This window comes from Trifolium pratense, linkage group LG2 (genome assembly GCF_020283565.1).
Source record: "Trifolium pratense cultivar HEN17-A07 linkage group LG2, ARS_RC_1.1, whole genome shotgun sequence".
In the NCBI taxonomy this organism is placed as follows: Eukaryota; Viridiplantae; Streptophyta; class Magnoliopsida; order Fabales; family Fabaceae; genus Trifolium; species Trifolium pratense.
Window position 1 is genome coordinate 74,253,365 of NC_060060.1, and position 23,675 is coordinate 74,277,039.

The 23,675-nt window shown below is 31.0% G+C and overlaps 4 protein-coding genes across 7 annotated transcripts; 1 reads left to right on the forward strand and 3 right to left on the reverse strand.

Annotated features, from left to right (window-relative positions):
* Positions 1-388: 388 nt before the first annotated feature.
* LOC123907871 (sugar transport protein 13-like) lies at positions 389-22,849 on the reverse strand. 3 transcript variants are annotated; one of them, XM_045958299.1, is made up of 6 exons: positions 22,566-22,821; positions 21,110-21,435; positions 19,929-20,053; positions 18,943-19,234; positions 18,633-18,805; positions 389-1,097 (listed from the first exon to the last, which is right to left on the reverse strand). In XM_045958299.1, exons 1-6 carry the CDS (start codon positions 22,696-22,698, stop codon positions 599-601), a joined length of 1,548 nt encoding a protein of 515 aa, XP_045814255.1. In that variant the 5' UTR covers positions 22,699-22,821; the 3' UTR covers positions 389-598. The 3 variants fall into 3 exon arrangements, with proteins under 3 accessions (XP_045814255.1, XP_045814253.1, XP_045814252.1); XM_045958297.1 differs by having other exon boundaries at positions 389-1,072; positions 18,608-18,805; XM_045958296.1 differs by lacking the exon at positions 389-1,097 and having other exon boundaries at positions 17,917-18,805; positions 22,566-22,849.
* On the forward strand, positions 1,662-4,671 carry LOC123907873 (serpin-ZX-like). Its single transcript, XM_045958301.1, has 3 exons — positions 1,662-1,891; positions 2,860-3,284; positions 3,811-4,671. Exons 2-3 carry the CDS (start codon positions 2,907-2,909, stop codon positions 4,615-4,617), a joined length of 1,185 nt encoding a protein of 394 aa, XP_045814257.1. The 5' UTR covers positions 1,662-1,891; positions 2,860-2,906; the 3' UTR covers positions 4,618-4,671.
* On the reverse strand, positions 4,844-9,392 carry LOC123907870 (sugar transport protein 13-like). Of its 2 annotated transcripts, none has more exons than XM_045958294.1 (5): positions 9,070-9,392; positions 7,537-7,862; positions 6,853-6,977; positions 5,942-6,233; positions 4,844-5,814 (listed from the first exon to the last, which is right to left on the reverse strand). In XM_045958294.1, the coding sequence occupies exons 1-5, from the start codon at positions 9,200-9,202 to the stop codon at positions 5,134-5,136; spliced, it is 1,557 nt and encodes a 518-aa protein (XP_045814250.1). In that variant the 5' UTR covers positions 9,203-9,392; the 3' UTR covers positions 4,844-5,133. The 2 variants fall into 2 exon arrangements, with proteins under 2 accessions (XP_045814250.1, XP_045814251.1); XM_045958295.1 differs by having other exon boundaries at positions 5,355-5,814; positions 5,932-6,233.
* LOC123907872 (sugar transport protein 13-like) lies at positions 10,427-15,355 on the reverse strand. The gene is made up of 5 exons (XM_045958300.1): positions 14,909-15,355; positions 14,391-14,716; positions 12,258-12,382; positions 11,414-11,705; positions 10,427-11,295 (listed from the first exon to the last, which is right to left on the reverse strand). Exons 1-5 carry the CDS (start codon positions 15,039-15,041, stop codon positions 10,627-10,629), a joined length of 1,545 nt encoding a protein of 514 aa, XP_045814256.1. The 5' UTR covers positions 15,042-15,355; the 3' UTR covers positions 10,427-10,626.
* Positions 22,850-23,675: the final 826 nt, after the last annotated feature.

A 23,675-nucleotide genomic window follows, 5' to 3' on the forward strand; every position in this document is an offset into this window, starting at 1 on the left:
ATTAAAAAATCTTACTTAAAAAAAATGAAATATGAATTAAACTTATCTTTCTTATATCATTTTATATTTATAAGAAAGTTTAATCGTTAAATTTATTAAGCACCACAAATTCAATCGTTAAGTTTATCTGCTATAAATTATCTTATAAGCTATTTGCTATAAGCTAACTTATCAATTATTCGCTATTTTTTTGTCGAAATTCTCTTAAAATGGTAACAGAAAATTTAGAGACTAATATTTGAAACAAATTTTTAGAGGGAACTTGCAGTTAGTTTGTTCTATAATCTTCACTTCCAAACTAAAGCTGAAGCTATAACATTAGAGTATTTTCTTGAAGTAAAACGACAAAATATAACATAGAATAGAACATAAACCACACATTTGGAAATTAAATAATTAATCCATATTATTGTTTCCATAGCAAAATTTGTATGTAACAAACTTTTCACAAAAAAAGAAACAGAGGAGGGGTAAAAAAGAAATAAAATCCAAAACAGGATAGTTAATTTGTGATTGCAATGATAACTTGCTTAATATTATATATTTTCTCTAGAGACTAAAATACTCATATTTGGTATTTGCAAGAAACTCCACCAATTTACAACTGATAATCAGCATTGGCTATTTTCTCATTGGTATACTCATCTTCGGTAAATCTCTTCCAGAACCAATGTTTCTTCCATACTCTCTCCGTCATCTCTTCAATCGGTATGTTCTTCGTCTCCGGCACCAAGAAAAACACAAAGATTGACATGATGAAAACCCAACTAGAGAAGAAAATGAAAATGCCAAATTTGAAGTGGCACAACATAGATAGAAAAGCTTGTGCAATGACAAATGTGAAGAGCAAGTTTACACAAACAGTGACACTTTGTCCGGCGGAACGAGTCTCCAATGGAAATATCTCACTTGGAATAAGCCATCCAAGAGGACCCCAAGACCAAGCAAAAGCAGACACAAAAGTGCAAACCAAGATAACTACGAATATTGCGTAACCTTTTGAGAGCTCATCTGAATGATCAGTGACCTTAAAACCTAAAATGATAGCTATCACGACTTGAGACAAGAACATTTGTACACCGGCTTCTAACAATAACATTAAAAAATCTCCTGTTTTTTTTTTTTTTCTAACTCTAGTCCAAATTCATTCCCCGGTTTCTTTAGAGCCCGTTTGGTTTGAGGTAATCTTGACAAAAAAAATTTCTTGATGGAGGGGAGGTGAGAGAGTAATTTTGACAAAAAAAATTTCTTCTTATTAATTTTTTTTTTATAAAAAAAACGTTTTATATTTTTGAAAAAAAAAATCTCAATTATTAAAGAGATTTGATTGGTTAAAAAAATTTGTTTTTAATCTTTTTTGGTCAAGATTATCCCATCAACTTACCTCCCCTCGATCTACTTTGAATCAAAATTTAAAAACAAATTTTTTTAAACAATCAAATCTCTTTAATAATTGAGACTTAATATATATATTTTTTTTTGTCAAAATTGCCCCATCATCTCCCCTCTCATTCCCTCCATCTACTACAAAGCGGACCGTTAATTTTCCCTCATTAAGATTTGCTCTGAACATTCACAAAAAAAAAAAAAAAAAGATTTGCTCTGAATTTGAATTATTTGTTTTTTTTTTTAAATTGAAGTTTAAGTTAGGTGCGTATTATCAGGCAGCCTATAAATATCCTTTCAGATCTGCTTCAGCAAAGCTTTCACGTTTTCATCATCTCTCTTTTTGTCAAACCCTAACCTTACCCTCCACCCAAACCCAGCCACCGCGCCGCCGCTCCTCCAGTGATAACCACAGCCACCGTCTCCTACCTCTCTGAAACAAAAGGGAATAAAAGAGAAAATCAGAATTTTAGGTTAATTGTTCAATATTTTCCTTTTCTAATTGGTAATTTCTCCTTCATTCATTATTTATTGTCCAATTTGTTGTTGTTGATGTTGGAACACTTAACAGGGATTTTGTTTGTTGTTGATGATTCAAACTAAAGAAGGATTTTGTTTATATTTTTACGGTAAAAGATTTTATTGATATTTCTAGAATTATATCATATATTCTCTTAATTTTATTTGTGTAATTTTATTTATTGCTTCAAAAAAATGCTAGGAGAAAGACTTTTTTTTTTAGCTAAAAAGTATTTTGATGATATTGATTAGAACATGACATTTTATTTATGTTAGTTACACTATAAATAACTATTTTTGAAGTTGTTGATGCTATTTGTAATTTAAATAGTTGATGTTCTCTTAAAAAAAATTGAAATTTTTATTAAGGGACCATATTAATTACTCTAAAAATAAAATGGCCAAGTATATGTCTGATACGACATCGATACTTGTCCGATATTTTTCGATACCAGCATCGGAGAAGTATCGACAATTAATATAACCGATATGTGTTGGATACTACTTCGATACGCGTATTCGAAAAGTATCGGATAATTAATGCACTTTGATGATGAAAAAATAGGAGAGGAGACTGATACAATTCGTGTTGAATGTCTTAAGTATTGAATGTTAGAGTAGACTTGAACCCTGGACCTCCAACCGGTCCAACTCTTTAATTCTTGGCTCAACTAGCTAAATCAGTTGAACTACTCATCCCATCCTTTTTGGGTAGTACTTAACTTAAGATATGTAATTGTCACTTGTTTGCTCATTTTGAGTAATTTGAATGTTAATTTTTTATCATTATGATTTTAGTTGTTTCTATATTGTGCATTTATATATTTAATTTTAAATTTAATTTTTAAATAACGGATCACGGCCGTATCGTATCAGGAATTTTGAAAAATTTTCCGTATCGGTATCGTGTCACGTATCTGAGCTTCATAGATTTTAATACATCCAAATTGTCAGGACCTTTTCCGGCTATCTTCTCTCATTCAAGAATCAGAACAACTACAATGGACCTCAAAAAATCAGGAAGGTGCCAAGAAGATGTTGCACTCACCCTCACAAAGCATTTATTTTTAAAACAAGATTCTCAGCAAAAAAACCTCGTCTTTTCGCCCTTGTCTCTCTTTGTTGTTCTTAGCGTCATGGCAGCTGGATCAGAAGGCTATGCTCTTGACGAACTTCTTACCTTCCTTCAATTTGACTCCATCCACAATCTAATGTCATTCTTCTCTCAGCTCGTCTCCCCTGCTTTGTTCTCTGACGATCGTATGTGTTTTATCAATGGAATGTGGGCTGATGAATCACTTCCCCTTTCTCATTCTTTTAAACAACTTGTGGCCACTCATTACAACACCACTTTGGCTTCGGTTGATTTTAAGACTAAGGTATGTACTATCACTTTCTATATATATATATATATACATCATAAAGGGAGCTCGGGAAAAATATGTTTTCAGTCCCTACTTTTACGTTAAGTTTTGGTTTTCGTCCCTGTATTTCAAAATCACTTGTTTTTGTCCCCAATTAATTTTCAGTTTTGGTTTTAGTCTCAAATGTTAAAAATTATGATATGACAGTCCACGTATGATGCCACATGTCAACAGAATCCTACGTGTCAACGCCACATGGATTTTCGTTAGTCAACGGTTAGTTGACCTAACATTTGAGGCTAAAACCAAAACTGAAAATTAATTGAAGACAAAAACAAGTGATTTTAAAGTATATGGACGAAAACCAAAACTCAATATAAAAGTAGGGACTGAAAACACATTTTACTATTAATAATATATTTGCCGTTCAAAAAAAAAACATAATTTTTTGTAATCTAAATTTCTTTTATTTCCTCCAACCAAACATTATGAAAATGTTTCTCAAGAAAACTATTCATTTTGATTTTGATGTTTTTTGAAGGGTGATCAAGTGTGTCATGAAGTTAATTTGTGGGTTGAGAAAGAGACGAATGGCCTTATCACAAAGCTTCTTCATCCTAGTATGGTAAGCAAATTACCCACAGGGCTTGTCTTTGCAAATGCAATGTGCTTCAAAGGTGTGTGGAAACACAAGTTTATGGATACAGCTTTCCAGCATAGTTTTCACCTCTTCAATGGCACCAAAGTCATTGCTCCCTTCATGGATAGCAAGCAGAGGGAGCACTTTATTGGTATTTTTGATGGTTTCAAAGTCCTCCGTCTTTCTTATAGACAAGGCAGGGATAAAACTCGTCGGTTCTCCATGTATATTTTCCTTCCAGATGCAAAAGATGGACTTTTGGCATTAATTGAAAAGCTAGCTTCAGAATCTGATTTTTTGAAAGACAAGTTTCCTCGGCGAAAAGTGGAAGTACGTCAATTTACTATTCCAAAATTCAAGATTTCTTTTTCATTTGAAGCTTCTAATGTTCTGCACGAGTTGGGAATGAGTTCACCTTTCTTTCTAACAAAAGTGGTAGAGGGAATGAACCCTCCTTTGGGCGTGGAAAGCATAAATCACAATGCTTTCGTTGAGGTAAATGAGAAAGGCACCATAGCTTCAGCAAACACTGTTATGGTGGCATTAAGAGGTAGTCGTCGTGCCACTCCTACGGACTTTGTAGCTGACCATCCTTTCCTCTTCTTAATCAGAGAAGATTTCAGTGGAACAATTCTCTTTATTGGTCAGGTTCTCAATCCTCTTGATGGAGCAGATGAACATACCACACACATATACCGAAGAAAATGAAGATGATGATGAAAGTTAGCAATCTCATTATCTAATTATTATATTTTGTGATTAGGAAGGTTCATGTTTTTCTTTATTATGCTGATATTGAATTATTACATTATTTTATTTTTGGTCAAAGAATTTTTTTATGTTGAATAAATATGAATAGCGACCCTCTCAGGTACACTTGCCAGTTGCTAAACCAAAAATTTGACAAATTAAAAATTAATATGCATGGGGTTAATTTGTCAAATTAATTCGCAGTATCTTTTTGAGTTCTTTCTTTTATACTTGTTGACAACTGAAGCTTAACTGTCAACACCCAGTTCCTCCTCAGCTTCTTCCACTCAAGCACCTCTCGCCGTCATCGCTTGGAGCCGCTGCCGCTCGCCCCCCCCCCCCCCCCCCCACCTCCTTTTTTATCTTTTATTATTTAATTAAAATAAAAAAATTGGAGGGGAGCTAACGCGGTAATAGACCGACGCAGTTTAAATTGTGCTTCAATTTAGACGGGCAGGACCAAAATTGCACAAATTAAAACAAAAAGTTACAATTATCAGCATTTTCTATTTTCTCATTGTCATGATCATCTTCAATAAACCTCTTCCAAAACCAATGTTGCTTCCATACTCTTTCAATCATCTCTTCAATTGGTATGTTCTTCGTCTCGGGCACCAAGAAAAACACAAAGATTGACATCATGAAAACCCAACCAGAGAAGAACAAGAAGATGCCAAACTTGAAATGACATAACATGGATAGAAAAGCTTGTGCAATAACAAAGGTGAAGAGCAAATTGACACAAACAGTGACACTTTGTCCGGCTGAACGGGTCTCCAATGGAAATGTCTCACTTGGAATAAGCCATCCAAGAGGACCTATAGACCAAGCAAAAGCAGAAACATAAATGCAAACCATGATAACTACGAATATTGCATAACCTTTCGAAAGGTTATCCGAATGATCTGTGACCTTGATCCCCAAAATGATAGCTATCACGACTTGAGACAAGAACATTTGTACACCGGCTTCCAACAGCAACATACGGCGTCCAACTTTGTCCACTGAGTAGATAGATACAATTGTGGAGAGCACATTCACAGCACCGGTTATCACAGCGGAATAAAGGGAGGCATCATTCTTGAATCCCAATGTGTTGAATAACACCGGCGCATAAAACATGATCGCGTTGATGCCTGTGAATTGCTGGAATATCTGTTTTTTTATCACAACAAAAATGAATCAGCAATTGGACAAACAATTTTTTTCAATGTGGTAGAGATGAAATCATTACTTTTGAAGCAGTCAATATTAATAAATATTAGAATATACCGGTACATACTTGCAAGGCGACCGAAATGACAAGTTGAGGACGGTTTTTGCGTTTAAGAAGATTTCTAAAGGGGTGTTTAACCTCTTTAGCTATACGACTTGCCTCAACAAGCTCCAAGAACTCTGGTTCAACATTATCGATGCCACGGATCTTTTTGAGTACCGCTTTTCCTTCTTCCGTACGACCACGTTCTATGAGACTGTTGGGAGTGTCCACAACCAAGATGGCACCAAGTGTTAGGAGAAGTGCTGGGATACCAGCCAACCCTAGAGATAGCCTCCAACCCCATCCACCTTTGATTCTACATTTTGGTCACAACATCAAATAATTGTAAGTAATCAACAAGTGTCTCAACTAAAACTACACTATAAAAATTTCATTTGTTTTTTCTCAAAATATATTAGCAATCATTCTACAACAAGAAAAATGCTATAGTAACATTAATTTTTTCACCAAATAAATTTTTTGGTAACTTTCTTCACCAAATAATTGTTAATGACATTTTTTTTAAATATTTTAAATAAAACAATTATTATTTTCAAGGGCTGTAGTCACTGATTAAAAAGGAGACAAATCCACGTTTCTATGAAGTGTTTACTTTAAAATCCAAGTTGACTGTGTAGACTAATGTGTTAGCGGAGAACACATTTCAAATAAACAAGCATGTGCTAGACTTTTAAATTATTAGTAATTTATTAGTTTATATGATTATAAAAGTCATAGAAAGGACCAAAATTTTCTTGTACATACTAGTATTACCATTAATTCAATTTGCTAACTACTACTATTAAGATTACCACTCTTTTGATTATGACTTGTGATTTAATTTTCATCAATCATCTTAATTGTTTTTTCATATAACAACCAAAATTGTAGAAGAGAAAAAAAAGTATGCAACACCATCCAAGAAAAATACTTACTTGTTGGTTCCATAGTTGACAAGGTTAGCAAACAAAATGCCAATAGTGACATTAAGTTGGAAAAGTATATTCAATGCTCCACGTATTCTTGAAGGAGCAATTTCGGAAAGAAACACTGGCACGGCCTATAATCAAATTAAATCAAAAAACTATTTAGTTACATGTTGAACAAATTAAAAATTAATTTTTTTGAAGAAGCAAATTAAAAATTAATTAAAACTTTTAAATGAGATGAATTCTTTGATATGGATTTAAAGGGATAAAAGTGAATTCAAAGAAATTGAATTCTAATTTTTTTTTTTTTATATAGATGAGGACTCTATTAAAGAACATCTTCGATAAATATTAAAGAAGAGCATATCCTCTTCAGTTTAATTTTCCCGGGAGGGAGTAAATTTTTTACCCCTGTAATTGATTCATTTTTAATTAAATATTTATCTTGCAACAGTAAAAAAACATGTGGTGAAAATTAAACAAGAGGAAATTTACACTGCAACTCTCATATTAAGAAAATTTAAAGGTCTCTTTGAAATATCTCAAAAACACTAATTAGCAAGACACATACTATAATTATTTCTTACCGTTAAAGAATTATTGCAAGAGTGTTTTAGAATAGCACCATTAAATACACAAAATAACTTTTATTTATATTTGTGTCCAACATATTTCAACTTGTACTAGTACCTGATTAGCAAAACCAACACCACAACCAAGTAAGATTCTTCCAACAATGAGCATGGCAAGGTTTTGAGCAGCAACATTGAAGATAACTCCACCAATGAAGAAAAAGCCAGCAATCAACATGGTGATTCTTCTCCCCAACACTCGAGTGGTATATGATGCAAAGAAAGTGGCAGTTAAACCGGCTAGATACAAGGAAGATGTAAATAACTGCAATCCTTGGTTGTCGTATTTGCAGTAATTACTGTCTAATCCTATTTTTAGCTCTGTCTTTCTATATACTTCTGGGAAGAACTTCTTCAAGAATGGTGGCATAGCTGTCACACCACCTGTCACCATAAGACATTTTTTTTTTTACTCTATAGTACCATTGTATTTTAATTCTGAACCAAAATGGAAACAAGGTTATGATTATAGGGTTAAATATCTTTTTGTCACTATAAAATAATAGTCTTCGTCCTTACTTAATATTTACTATATTTGTAATCCCTATAAATATTTTCTTACACATAATTTTAGTCCCTACTAAAACTAAAGTAGTTTAATTATCATTAAACTCTTATATTTTTGAACGATTTTTCATGTGCTGTTTAAAATATCATATAAAATTTATTTACTAAAATTTAATTTTTTTTAACATGATATGAATTAAATATGGATTTTTTAAACCTCAAAAGTTTAAGATAAAAATAACGAAAATCATGACCTAAAAATCAAATTTTTAGCTCATTTTTTCTGGAGGAACTTTTTATGATGTTCTAAACATACTTGCGAAAAAATCATTCAAAAATACAAGTTAACTTAACCGTAGGGAGCAAAATAACGTGCATAATAATTTTTCAGGTATTAAAAAATATAATAAAAATTAAGTAAGGATTAAACTTAGAAAGTCGTCATTTTGTAGGAACTAAAAACATATTTAACCCTTAATTATATAATTAAAAAAAGATGTAGTTGATTATATATTTTATAAAAATATATGAAAAATATTATTCTATTAAAAAAGAGCAACAGACTAATACAATTGTTAGGATAAAATTAATATTTCATTGATATCTTAGAATAATATATAAAAATATTATTGATTGCTAAGATAATTTATTTTTTTATGATTCTTTTCAAATGAGTTGGATCTCAAAACTCACAGATAGGTGAGAGATATCAGCAACAGAAGAAGTTGCACTCACCTTTATAGAATAAGTTAATTCTTTTTTAACTGAACCAACTTTCGTTAAATTACATTGTAGAAAAATTGACAGTGTTATTAACTTGTTAAAGTTTAATTTATGGCATTTTTTTGTTTGTTACAAATGGCATGTTTGTTGTTAATAGAAACTATATGGTATATATAACCTTGGAAATTAGTAGTATTATATGGAGAAACGGTTCACATGCGAACAGAGGGAATTTAGTTTAAATATTTTTCTTTTCTTTCATTAGTAATTTTTTTAATCTACGTAAAATAGTTAAATAGATTATTTATTACAGAAGGAAAATATATTTTATAGAAGAAAGAAGGGAAAAAAAAAAGTATACCTGAAACACCAACGTCGTAACCAAACATGAGACCACCAGTGGCAGCCATGATACATGAAATTATAACGATTGGAGTTATCTTTGCCTCGAAATCATTGCCTCCGGCACTGGTGGCGAAACCTCCGCCAGCCATGGTTAACTAGCTAGTGCCGATCGATCAAAAACCTATATATAACGTACTAAAGTAGTTGAGATGATGGTGAATAGAAACTATGCATCCACATATAATGCAATGCAATTAATTGGTGGAAAACAAAGATAAGATTAAAGAGGGAAATGGACAAAGTGACAAAGTGAGAATAGAGTTGCTGAGAAATTTGAGCGCTGGAATTTTAGTGAAATGGTATTTATAAAAACTTTGGATAAGTGTTATGTTGACGTGTTGTACTTATGCTGACTATGACGATTTACTTACAGTCACCCACTCTTATGGCCCCACGTTGCTTCATTTTTCCTTTATTTTTGTCCTTAATATAGTATTTCTGACCCCTTAATTTTTTTTAATTTGTAATTTTAGTCCTCTTAATTTGTTTAGAGGTTTACCACCATATAATTTATTTTGAAGACAAAAAAAATGGAAGCCTCGCTTGATAGGACATCTAGCACATTTGCAAGGAGTGACCGTAGTGGGATTATGTTTGCTAACTTACTCTAACATATTTTTTAGTATGAGTGTGCGAATGAATTTACGGTCATATAAACAAATAATGTTAATATTTAATAATTAGTATTATTAGTTTTTATTGTAGGTGAAAATCGAACTCTCAAGACCTCCTTATCATTACACTTCCACCAACCGTATTACTCCTTATTCGGGTCTATTTGGCAAGACACATTTTTGGTAATTGTCATTTTCTTATGAGTTTGTAGTTTATTTGTTTGCTTATAGCTTAATTTTTAAGCTAATTCAATATGTTTATAGCTTATCATTTCAATTTGCTTATAGCTTATTATTTCATGTAATATTTTTTATATCATTTCGTATTTATAACCAAATTCAACCGTTAATTTTATTAAATATTATAAATTTTATTGACTATGTTTGGTAAGACAGATTTTTGATAATTGTCATTTTCTCGTGAGTTTATAGCTTATTTTGGTAAGCTAATTCAATATACTTATAACTTATCATTTCAATTTGCTTATAGCTATACTATTTCATGTAATTTTTATATATCATTTTGTATTTATAACCAAATTCAATCATTAATTTTATTAAATACTACAAATTCAATTTACTACCTTAATTGCTACAAGTTAACTTATTAATTATCGGCTATTTTTTGTCAAATAGAATCTTAAATTGTTAACAGAAAATCTAGAGACCAATTTTTTAAACAAATTTTTATAAAGAATGTTTTTTTAGAGGGAACTTGCAGTTAGTTTATTCTATAATCTTCACTTGCAAAGTGTAGTTTGTTGAAGACTCATAATTCCCTTGTTATAGCAGGAATAAAAGCAAATATGGAAAGTAAAACTACAAAATATGGAACACAAACCACACATTATGACCTATATAAGCTGCAAATACAATTGCCAGGGATTGATTCCAACAATTTACAACTGATAATCAGCATTAACTTTCTCATTGTCATACTCATCTTCAACAAACCTCCTCCAGAACCAATGTTGCTTCCATACTCTCTCAATCATCTCTTCAATCGGTATGTTCTTCGTCTCCGGCACCAAGAAAAACACAAAGATTGACATGATGAAAACCCATCCAGAGAAGAACAAGAAGATGCCAAACTTGAAATGACACAACATGGATAGAAAAGCTTGTGCAATGACAAAGGTGAAGAGCAAATTGACACAAACAGTGACACTTTGTCCGGCCGAACGAGTCTCCAATGGAAATATCTCACTTGAAATAAGCCATCCAAGAGGACCTATAGACCAAGCAAAAGCAGACACGAAAGTGCAAACCAAGATAACTACGAAAATTGCGTAACCTTTTGAAAGGTTATCCGAATGATCAGCAACCTTGAACCCCAAAATGATAGCTATTACGACTTGAGACAAAAACATTTGCACACCGGCTTCCAATAACAACACGCGACGACCAACTTTATCCACTGAGTAGATTGATACAATTGTGGAGAGGACATTCACAGCTCCCGTTATCACAGCGGAATAGAGCGAAGCATCATTCTTGAATCCCAATGTGTTGAATAAAACTGGCGCATAAAACATGATCGCATTGATGCCTGTGAATTGCTGGAATATCTGTTTTTTAACACAACAAAAATGAATCAACAATTTTATTTGATGTGGTAGAGACGGAATCATTATTTTTGTAACCGTCAATATTAATAATTATTAGAATATGCCGATAGATACTTACTTGCAAGGCAACCGAAATGACAAGTTGAGGCCGGTTTTTGCGTTTGCGTAGGTTTCTAAAAGGGTGTTTAACCTCTTGAGCTATGCGACTGGCCTCAACAAGCTCCAAGAACTCAGGCTCAACGTTATCGGTACCACGAATCTTTTTGAGTACGGCTTTTCCTTCTTCCGTGCGGCCACGTTCAATGAGACTGTTGGGAGTGTCCACAACTAAGATGGCACCAATTGTTAGGAGAAGTGCTGGGATACCAGCCAATCCTAGAGATAGCCTCCAACCCCATCCACCTTTGATTCTACATTTGGTCACAACATCAAATAATTGTTGTGTCTCAACTAATTAAAACTACCAAGTGGCTAGAAAATCCACCTTAAAGGTGAACAAGTGAAGTGTCCTGGGTTCGAACTCGGACTCCTGCACATATAGTTCGATGTCCCTACCAATTGAGCTAAGCTCACGGGAACTTTGTTTATTTAATATACACACTATCATCCATGAATTCAATTTCCTAAATACTACTCTTAAGATTAAAAACTGAGTACTAGACTTCACCACTCTTTTTTTAATTTACCTTTTTTCTTCTTTTTTTTTTAAAAGTAAATTAGGTATCATCAAGTTTGTGGGACTCAAATGAAGGGTAAATTTTCCCTAAAAGATTAACCACTATTTTTTTTTTTGATAAGAAAAGATTAACCACTATTGAGTATGTATACCATTCTTCTGATTATGACTTATGCTTTATTATTAATCATTAATCAATCATCTTAATTGTTTTCATTTCCAATTAACAACAAAATTGAAGAAGAAAAAAAAAGTACACGCAACAGCACATAAGAGATATACTAACTTGCTGGTTCCATAATTGACAAGGTTAGCAAACAAAATGCCAATAGTGACATTAAGTGAGAAAAGAATATTCAAAGCTCCGCGAATTCTTGAAGGAGCAATTTCAGAAAGAAACACTGGCACGGCCTGTAATCAAATTAAACCAAAAAAAGTTAGTTACATACTGAGCCAATTAGTAAAAATTAACGTTTTTTTTATCGATGAAATTAAAAGCTTTTAGTTTGGTTCGGGGTTTTTGGAGGGGAGGGGAGGTGAGGGAATATTTTAAATGTTTTGTGTTTGGTTCAAATTTTATGAGGGGAGAGGAGGGGAGGGGAGGTAAGCAAAATCCCTCCAATGACCAATTTTTGCTTCCCCCCAAATTGGGGGGATTTGGAGGGGAGGGGAGGTGAGGAGAGATGAGTTATTATAATTTTAATTACATTGACATAATTATCCTCATATTTATTTGAAAATACCAAAACTATCCTTTTAAAATTTATATTAAATCATACTAAGTTATTTGCTTGTTGCCATTTTTTTTACGTTGCCAACATCCTGTGTTTATTTTTTACCTGTACTATTTTTATTTTTTTGTTTTAATGTACTTTTTTTTTACAAGATACTTGTTTTTATTTTTTACCTATCCTACAACATTTTTGGAATGAATACTTTATATATATATATATATATATATATATATATATATATATATATATATATATATATATATATATATATATATATATATATAATAAAATGAACACTTTTTAATTCGTTGCACTGTACATATACACAGTATATAAACTATCAACAAGTTTTTTTAAGAAAATTAACTATCAATAAATTGTTTTATACATATTTTCATATTCTACGCATTATATTTTAGAAGTGCTCTAATATTTTTTAACATAAAAAATTTTGTTAGAATTTTGCATTTGATTATTTTTGGAGTTTTCGGTTATTGAGTTTTCATATTTAATTGTTTATGTAGTGAATACTGAATAATTTTAAAATGTTGAGATTTTGTAAAGATGACAAGGATAAAAAAGTAAATTAATTTTAGAACCAAACATAAATATTATCCTCCCCTCCCCCTCTTTTGAACCAAACATAAATATTATCCTCCCCTCCCCTCACTTCCCCTCCCCTCCATTAAAATTCCTCCCCTTCCCTCCCCTCCCCTCCTTCTATTTCGAACCAAACAGACCCTAAGGGTGATGTTATCACAATTTATTTTTAATTTCTTTTTTTAAAAAAAGAACCAATATTTCTCTCTTGTGGTTTTTTTATCTGCAAAATGTAAAGTATTAGATGAAACAATATTGAACAGAACAACACAGGATAAAATTTAAGATAAGATTATTTTGATTGACAAGATTATTTTGATATTTTTAAAAACTTATGCAAATGACAAAAAATTGTCTCGCAGTTCAATCGAGGACCAAAATTTCAATTTTTGTTAAGTCCCTTAACCTCTAATTTGTCCATTTCTAGAAATAGTTTCAAAATCAAACAAAATACAACCAAAATTGTCTTATCTAATCTTTTATTTTTTAGCAGATCAAACACATGTTAAACTTTCATCCACCCTAACCTCTAAACCAGCCTTATGTTATATCGACTTAACTCGAGTCTTATCATTAATAACTAATATACTTAATAAAAGAAATAACTAATATACTTATTATTCTCTCCATTCATTTTTAAGTGTCGTTTTAACATAAAAATCTTGAACTAAGATTGGAAATAGTTGGACTTTTTCCCCCTATTTTACCTTTATTTTGAAAAAAGAAATGTAGTTATTGAAAAAAAATAAAATTGATTTTATAGAAAATGTGAAGTATGAGTTATTGAGAGATTAAAGGAACTGAGGGAGTATGTAATATTATTAGACAATAATAGTAATGTTTTCAGTCAAAAAAGAAGAAAATAAAACACCCAGCATCATTCACCTAAATGGCTAAATCAAATGTCATTTTCTATAAGAAATTAAAAAACAGAAAAGGGGGAAACATAATTGACATCAAACATTGTCAACATCACAATAATTCACAAGGGATTTATAGAAAGAAAAAAAAAAACTATAATTGAGTCAAGAGTACTATTGATCAAGAATTTAACAAAATGAAAGAGTGGAAGAAAAAGAGGGCACCTGGTTAGCAAAACCAACTCCAAAACCAAGTAAGATTCTTCCAACTATAAGCATGGCAAGGTTTTGAGCAGCAGCATTGAAGATAACTCCACCAATGAAGAAAAAACCAGCTATCAACATCGTTAGTCTTCTCCCCAACACTCGAGTGGTATAGGATGCGAAGAAAGTGGCTGTTAAACCAGCTAGATATAAGGACGATGTAAATAATTGTAATCCTTGATTGTTGTATTTGCAGTAATTACTATCTAATCCTTTTTCTAGCACTGTCTTTCTGTATACTGCTGGGAAGAACTTCTTCAAGAATGGTGGCATAGCTGTTACACCACCTATCATCATAATACAAATTTTGTTACTCTATAATATAATTTTATATTAATTTTGAACCAAAATAGAAATGAGGTCATTAATTATATGATTAAGATGTAGTTAATTAATTATATTCATCTTATAAAAATTGAAACAGAGTAACAAGTAGTTTCACTCTGCGAAAAGAACATAGAAAGAAAAGAAAATTGTACCCGAAACACCAACGTCGTAACCGAACATGAGACCACCAGTGGCAGCCATGATACATGAAATTATAACTATTGGAGTTATTTTTGCCTCAAAATTGTTGCTGCTGGCGCTGGTGATGAAACCTCCGCCAGCCATGGTTAACAAGCTGGTGTTGCCGATCAAAAACTTAGATATATAACGTACTAAAATAATTGAGATGATGGTGAATCAAAACTATGAATTATATGTATGCATCCACATATAATGCAATGCAATTAATCGGTGGAAAACAAAGATTATATAAAGAGGAAATTAGACAAAGTGAAGTGGCCAAAGTTGACTGACTATGACCACTCTTCCGGCTACACTTATTTGGGCCATAAATAAATCTAACTAAAATACATTAGACATACTGTATATCTAAAGATTAAGTGACCTAACTAAGAGTTATAGACCTTAAATCTAAATATAAAAAATCTAGACACGCGCTCATCAGAATATATAACTTAGACCATCTTCAATGATATAGCACTTATTTAGTACTTATAGTACTTAATAGGTGCTACCATTAGAGCAATACTCATTTGAGTACCAAATAGATACTAGTTCTACAATAAGCATCCGTATCTATTTTGTTTTCGTGGGTCTTATTTATAATGATATATAGTTATTGGTGAGATGTGTTATTAGTATGGTCTATCTAGAACTTTTTAAGAGATGTTGGGTTGGAAAAATGAGTACTTATTAGGTACTATTATTAAAAAAATTATAAATGAGTGATGTGTACATGTGGGGCCCAGTTAAATACTAAAAAATGAGTATCTCCATTGTGGATGCTTTTATTCGCTTATAAAAAAAATAAAGGATATATAACTTATTCATTTAAAAATTCATATTATTGCCCTCCTTTATGTACCAAAAAAAATTCATATTATTTAATTTATTTATATTTTATTTTTTCATACTTTCGTGTATGTTAAAATAATTTTTATTGACCTTGTGACTAAGTAAGAATTACCCCCACTTTTATGCAGGGGCGTCTCCGAGTTTTAGGAGATTCTGTGCAAAATATAAAAGTGTTCCCTTAATAAAAAAAAATTTAAAAAAATTATCGATTTAAATTGCATATAATAAAAAAAAACATTCTTGTAAACATATAAATTATGAATATTAAATATTGCATTAAATTAAATGGAACAAGAAATACAAAATAATTATCTTTGTATATAACGTAAAAAATGAACATCATAATCTAAAATTAAATTTTATGCAAAGATTAAAATGGGCTAGAACTATATTTATGAGTATAGATAACTAATATATTGATACTCATATGATATTTATGAACATTAACAATATATAACTATTATTTTAGGGCCTAAAAATTAATCTATTAATATACATCTGATATTTTATAGTTATAAATAATATATAAATAATATTATAGGACCTCAAACTCACTTGGGTTAGTGCATTGGTATTGGCTTGGGACCTGTGAGTGTACTTCTCTTGAGGTCTGAGGTTTGATTCTCTCTGACGCCAATTTGGGTGGGCTAATTTAGCTTTTTCAAAAAAATATTATAGGACCTCAAAATTTTGAATTGAGGCCCTCAAAATTTTGAGACCCTATACCGTCGCACACCTCGCACATGCCTCCAAGCCGCCTCTGCTTTTATGCCCTACGTTGCTTTTCATTTTTTCTTTTTGGTACAAATTTTCTCTTTGTTGTATTTTTTTTTAAAGTCTTGCGAGTCATTGCCATCTGATCTATTCTTTTTTGAGTAATCTAGAAAAATGTTAAAAGAGCAAGGTCGCCTAAAGGCCTAATCTAAGGAAGAGTTTTAGGCCTCATAATTTTGGTTAAAAAAAGATCCCAATTTTTTTTTAAAATTAGTTATAAATACATAATAGTTTAACCGGCACATTTGGTTAAGTGATGAGGTTCCATGCATGTTCTAAGACCTAGTCTCATATTCAACAAAAATTAATTTAAATTTTTAAGTTTAGTATTATATTTTTGAAAGTCTCGTTATAAAGTTTGTTGGCTAGCCCTGTAAAAGAGTATCTTAAAACAATTGTTAAAGAAAAAAAAAATTGACTTGAGAAAGGATGCCACAATTTTTTATTGTTTTTTATTTTAGGAGTTTTAGGGGGATGAATCTTCGTATTAAAAACTTTAAGAGTCACAAATTTTACCATTTTTTGTAATCGTCATTTTCTTACGAGTTGATAGCTTATTTTTACTTGTTTAATGCTTATTTTGGTAAGCTAATTCAATTAACTTAAATTTTATATCTTATATTTTTTTTCCTTTCAATTTTACTTTAGTCATCTTATTTACAAAAAAAAAGCAGTTAGGTTTACCTTTATATAGATTTTGTTGATGTTATTGTTTATGTTTGAATCTTTATTTTATATCTATACTATTTTTTTCTTCATCAAGGTTTTATCCCATTAGATTTTCTTTGGTGAGATTTTTAACGAGGTAAAGAGATTCTTACACCATGAGTTTTGATCTAGTCCCCTCAAAGTTCTTTGTATCTTTCTTATTTTATTTTATTTTAATAAATTTCAACATGGTACTTTTAGGTGGTTTCTTGGGAGTGCCAACATAGATGTCACATTTGTACTCTCGTGGCCTTTATTAAAAAATCTTACTTAAAAAAAATGAAATATGAATTAAACTTATCTTTCTTATATCATTTTATATTTATAAGAAAATTTAATCGTTAATTTTATTAAGCACTACAAATTCAATCGTTAAGTTTATCCGCTATAAATTATCTTATAAGCTATTTGTTATAAGATAACTTATCAATTATTCGCTATTTTTTTATCGAAATTCTCTTAAAATGGTAACAGAAAATTTAGAGACTAATATTTGAAACAAATTTTTAGAGGGAACTTGCAGTTAGTTTGTTCTATAATCTTCACTTCCAAACTAAAGCTGAAGCTATAACATTAGAGTAGTTTCTTGAAGTAAAACGACAAAATATAACATAGAATAGAACATAAACCACACATTTGGAAATTAAATAATTAATCCATATTATTGTTTTTGTTTCCATAGCAAAATTTGTATGTAACAAACTTTTCACAAAAAAAGAAACAGAAGAGGGGGTAAAAAAGAAATAAAATCCAAAACAGGATAGTTAATTTGTGATTGCAATGATAACTTGCTTAATATTATATATTTTCTCTAGAGACTAAAATACTCATATTTGGTATTTGCAAGAAACTCCACCAATTTACAACTGATAATCAGCATTGGCTATTTTCTCATTGGTATACTCATCTTCGCTAAATCTCTTCCAGAACCAATGTTTCTTCCATACTCTCTCCGTCATCTCTTCAATCGGTATGTTCTTCGTCTCCGGCACCAAGAAAAACACAAAGATTGACATGATGAAAACCCAGCTAGAGAAGAAAATGAAAATGCCAAATTTGAAGTGACACAACATAGATAGAAAAGCTTGTGCAATGACAAATGTGAAGAGCAAGTTTACACAAACAGTGACACTTTGTCCAGCCGAACGAGTCTCCAATGGAAATATCTCACTTGGAATAAGCCATCCAAGAGGACCCCAAGACCAAGCAAAAGCAGACACAAAAGTGCAAACCATGATAACTATGAATATTGCGTAACCTTTTGAAAGCTCATCTGAATGATCAGTGACCTTAAAACCCAAAATGACAGCTATCACGACTTGAGACAAGAACATTTGTACACCGGCTTCCAACAATAACATACGACGTCCAAGTTTGTCCACCGAGTAGATAGACACAACTGTGGAGAGCACATTCACAGCACCGGTTATCACAGCCGAATAGAGTGAAGCATCATTCTTGAATCCCAATGTGTTGAATAACACTGGCGCATAAAACATGATCGCATTGATGCCAGTGAATTGTTGAAATATCTGTTATTTGAATCAGCAATTCAACAAAACAAATTTTAATATTTAATTATTTCAATGTGAAAAAGATGAGATCAGTTCCACCGTGCATATCCGTGCATATGCACGGGGGCCCTGACTAGTTATATAGTAGTACTTACTTGCAAGGCGATGGAAATGACAAGTTGAGGTCGGTTCTTGCGTTTGAGAAGATTTCTAAAAGGATGTTTAACCTCTTGAGCTACACGACTTGCCTCAACAAGTTCCAAGAACTCTGGTTCAATGTTATCGGTGCCACGAATCTTTTTTAGTGCAGCTTTTCCTTCTTCCGTACGACCACGTTCGATGAGACTGTTAGGTGTGTCAACAACCAAAAGGGCACCAACTGTTAGGAGAAGTGCTGGGATACCAGCCAACCCTAGAGATAGCCTCCAACCCCATCCACCTTCAATTCTACATTTGGTCACAACATCAAATAATTGTTAGTAATCAACAAGTTTCTCATAACTCAAACTACATTATTGCATTTAGAATTCATTTGTTTTTTTATTAAAAAAAAAATGTGGCTGTTTCTTGAAGCAATATCTCCTGAAATTCAACAAATATCTACAAGAGGTGTGGTTCAAAAATTAGCTACTAATATTAATTACCCTATTTATTTTTTTAATATTATAGTAATAACAAAATATATTTTCAAGTGCTGAAGTCATGTGATTAAGAATTGCACAAGACAAATCCACGTTTCTATGAAGTGTCTACTTTAAAATCCACCAAAGTTGACCCATATGTAGATTTAAAATAATGGATTAATACACTTGTCCTGTTTTTAGTTGAGAACACCTACCAAAGAATCAAGCATGTGCTACACTTTTAAATAGTACTAATTTATGTTGATAAAAGTCATAGAAATGACCAAAATTTTGTTATTTAATATTCACTGTGTATTAAAATTCAATTTGCCAACTACTACTAATATTACTAGTAGTATTACTACTAATGATGTCAATATTTTACTACAATTTTGACTATGACTTGTGCTTTATTACTCATCAATCATTTTAATTGTTTTCATTTCCAATTAACAACAAAATTGAAGAAGAAAAGAAAAAAACACTAGTATGTAACATTACCCAAGAAAAATACTTACTTGTTGGTTCCATAATTGACAAGGTTAGCAAATAAAATGCCAATAGTGATATTAAGTTGGAAAAGTATATTCAATGCTCCACGTATTCTTGATGGTGCAATTTCAGAAAGAAACACTGGAACAGCCTATAATCAAATTAAACAAAAAAAAGTATTTAGTTAGATATTGAATCACAAAAAGAAATCTTAATTAAGGGTCATGCATGTTATCACTAATACACTTAATTCTTAGCTAGAAAGCTATTTTTCAATTCCATGATGTATGATTTGGACTACAAGCACCTTAGCTATAATGCTTATGTACGAAAGGAATCAAAATTTAAGGTCCACATAAGTGATGACAATAGAAAAAAAACAAAAATTAAAAATTGTAAATCTAAAAAATTTGTCAAAGTATAACTCCTCTATTCTAAAACAAAAAACCCAAGATTATTAATTTCAAAATTTGGAAGATTCAAAGAAATTGAGTTCTGATTCTGAACGGAGCTTTCATTGTCAGAAGAGCATGTTCAATAATAAAAAAGTAGTAATATAAAACAAATTAAAAGGTCTCTATCGAGGACCATAAATATTTGGAGAAATAATGTGACAAGGATTTTGGGAGTGGCAAACCAAAAATATTATGGACTCAAAATTGTCACAAAAGTCCTAAGTTCAAAATAAAATAAAATTGTTTCCCATTGACGCGTGACAATCCACAATAGAATATTTCATTTCAATTATTCATATTTCATTTTATTTATACGTCGGTCATATATATTTTTTATACGAAAAACCATATTCTAACTATTTAATTAATATACACACGTTGCGTCAAAAATAAAAATATACACACACGCAATACACAACGCCAAATTGGTGAAAAAGATGGTAATACGACATTAGCAAAGTTCATGTAACATAAACAAATGTATAGTACGTAAGAGACATTAAATCAACACATGACAGCATAACCTTTTACACTCTCGAAACAACTAGATAACAACTAGTACATTTTTTACAGATAAAATACTAAATTATTAGTATACACTATTAAGTATTATTTACTTATATGTAATCAACGAGAGAATCACATGTATCATGTATGCATTGAAAGTGAACAATGTCATGTGACTATAATAATACAAATAATAATTGATTAACAAAATAAATAAATGAGTGAAAGAAAAAATGGTACTATACCTGATTGGCAAAACCAACACCACAACCAAGTAAGATTCTTCCAACTATAAGCATGGCAAGGTTTTGAGCAGCAGCATTGAAGATAACTCCACCAATGAAGAAAACACCAGCAATCAACATCGTGATTCTTCGCCCTAACACACGAGTGGTGTAGGACGCGAAGAAAGTGGACGTTAAACCAGCTAGATACAAGGATGACGTAAATAATTGCAATCCTTGATTGTCATATTTGCAGTAATTACTGTCTAATCCTTTTTCTAAAACTGTCTTTCTGTATACTGCTGGGAAGAACTTCTTTAAGAATGGTGGCATAGATGTCACACCACCTGTCACAATAATATCACCAAAAAAATTAATACTATATTATTTTAATTTCGAACCAAAACAGATAGCATTAATTTTTATTTTTATTTTTTAAAATAGTTAGATAGAAAAAATAAAGTTAATATCCATTTTCTCATGATAAAATTAATATTTTATTGATATGTTTAAAAGGATATATAAAATATTATTTTTTGTTAAAATAATTTATTCCTCCGGTCTTATTAATTATAAGCAAATACAGTACTTTATATTCAGATTTATTTAATAATTGGTTGTGTTTTACTTTTAACATGGATCAAATGCATCAGTTATTTAATAAATTTGAAAATAAATGTTTGTTTACAATTAAGTCGGAGAAAATACATTGTAGGAGAGAGTGTCTTGGATATTTTATTTTTTTAAATCAGTATTGGATAATTGTTAAAACTCAATTTTTGGAGAGCTTAGAGTTAGCAAAAGATGTATGGGGGCTAATTTGGGGAATTAATATTTGTGTAGCAAAGTAAGTTTGGTTAGGTGAGGGAGAGTGCCGTTTGAACTTCATGGATGAAGAAGATAAAATCTCGAAAATACCCTCAAAGGTGTTTTATTTTGGATAAGAAAGTAGGTGAGGAATTTGTGGAACTTGTTCACATGCATTGTTTTAGGGAGGTTCATGAGTCGTGATCATACTCACACAAAGTCACTAACAAATTGAACCGTTTTTTTCGTTTCAAAATAAACAATGGATTATTAAGAAAAATTAACCGCTCATACATAAAGTAATGTTAATTTATCTTTGTTTTTTTTTTTTTTAATAAAAAAGTTCATAAAAACGATAGAAAAGATTATAATTGACCATTCAACCAACAGAGATGAATGAATAAACTTCCATTTTTCTTTAAAAATTAAACGTGACGCCATGTTTCAAATAAACGGCCCCTAATGGTCAATAGTAGTACTTAATAGCATTAATTAATGTTGTTTACGGTATTAAAAAAGAATACTACTCCTAAAGACAGAGTAGTTAATAGCATATTGAAAAATATTAAAAAATCATGGAGGTTATATTTTCATATGATTTTGATGACACATAAATAGTAGTAAATTTGTAACGTTAATAAATGTATTAATTAAGAATATTTTTTTTTACCTGAAACACCAACGTCGTAACCAAACATGAGACCACCTGTGGCCGCCATGATACATGAAATGATAACAATCGGAGTTATCTTTGCCTCAAATTCGCCTCCTCCGCCACTCGTGGCAAAAGCTCCGCCTGCCATGGTTAACTAGCTAGTGTTGCTTGTTGAAAAACTTAGATGTAAGCAATTAAATACAATGCTATGAACAAGAGGAAAATAGAGAGAAAAGTGTGAGAGAGATGAGAGATTTGAACGCTGAGAGTTTGAAGAGTGAAACGGTATTTATAAACTTTGGATAAGTGTTGTGCTGACTATGTATCTATTTGTCACCACTCATATGGTCCCACGTTGCTTTTATTATTTTTCTGTTTATTTTGTTTGTAATTTTCTTCTTCTTCTTTGACGGCCTTGTTGTGAGTCAATGGTATTGCTGATCTAATCTTTACTTATTTCTTTTTTTTGTAACATACCAACTCATCTTTTTATTTTTTTAATAAACCAAATGATCTTTTTATTGTTGGTAATCTTTACACCGACTAATATAATCTAATAATGTAATCTAATACTAAAACAAATATACAACAATAAATACTTTTTTTACGGAAGTAATAGCAATATATAATAGATAAATGAGAACAACTAATATTTAGAAAGAAAAATAAAATATTTGAAAATATTCAAGTCAGGACTCAAGTCAGGAATATATGAAAATATTAAACAATAATAAATGAAATTTCAGTTCTGGCATTAAGTGGTTTCAATTATCTCTCGATCGCAGTTGCGGGAAATCGAAACATGGTCATTATCACTATCAAGTTTAACATCAATCACTATTGAACCAACTAGCAATTGGTAAAATTTTTTATTCATTTTCTAAAGCAATAGTTTTTTTTTTTTGATAAGCAATAGTTAATTAGATAGTAAATAAAATGGGTCAATTCATTTTTCCAAAATTGGCAATGTTTTAATGATAAAAAATATCGATAAATCCTTATTTTAAAACAATTAATTAGAGAGTAAATAAAATGGGTCAACTCATTTTTCCAAAATTGGCATTGTTTTTAATGATTAAAAAAACCGATAAATCCTTATCTTAAAAATATTTCTGATTTTTATGG

Coding starts and splice junctions, on each gene's coding strand:
- LOC123907873 (XM_045958301.1), top strand. CDS start 2,907: ATGGACCTCAAAAAATCAGGAAGGTGCCAAGAAGATGTTGCACTCACC. Junction 3,285..3,810: donor CGGTTGATTTTAAGACTAAG/GTATGTACTATC, acceptor TGTTTTTTGAAG/GGTGATCAAGTGTGTCATGA.
- LOC123907870 (XM_045958294.1), bottom strand. CDS start 9,202: ATGGCTGGCGGAGGTTTCGCCACCAGTGCCGGAGGCAATGATTTCGAG. Junction 7,863..9,069: donor TTACGACGTTGGTGTTTCAG/GTATACTTTTTT, acceptor TTATGGTGACAG/GTGGTGTGACAGCTATGCCA. Junction 6,234..6,852: donor GTCAACTATGGAACCAACAA/GTAAGTATTTTT, acceptor ACCAAAATGTAG/AATCAAAGGTGGATGGGGTT.
- LOC123907872 (XM_045958300.1), bottom strand. CDS start 15,041: ATGGCTGGCGGAGGTTTCATCACCAGCGCCAGCAGCAACAATTTTGAG. Junction 14,717..14,908: donor TTACGACGTTGGTGTTTCGG/GTACAATTTTCT, acceptor TTATGATGATAG/GTGGTGTAACAGCTATGCCA. Junction 11,706..12,257: donor GTCAATTATGGAACCAGCAA/GTTAGTATATCT, acceptor GACCAAATGTAG/AATCAAAGGTGGATGGGGTT.
- LOC123907871 (XM_045958299.1), bottom strand. CDS start 22,698: ATGGCAGGCGGAGCTTTTGCCACGAGTGGCGGAGGAGGCGAATTTGAG. Junction 21,436..22,565: donor TTACGACGTTGGTGTTTCAG/GTAAAAAAAAAT, acceptor TTATTGTGACAG/GTGGTGTGACATCTATGCCA. Junction 1,098..18,632: donor GACAAACTTGGACGTCGTAT/GTTATTGTTGGA, acceptor AGATTTTTTAAT/GTTATTGTTAGAAGCCGGTG.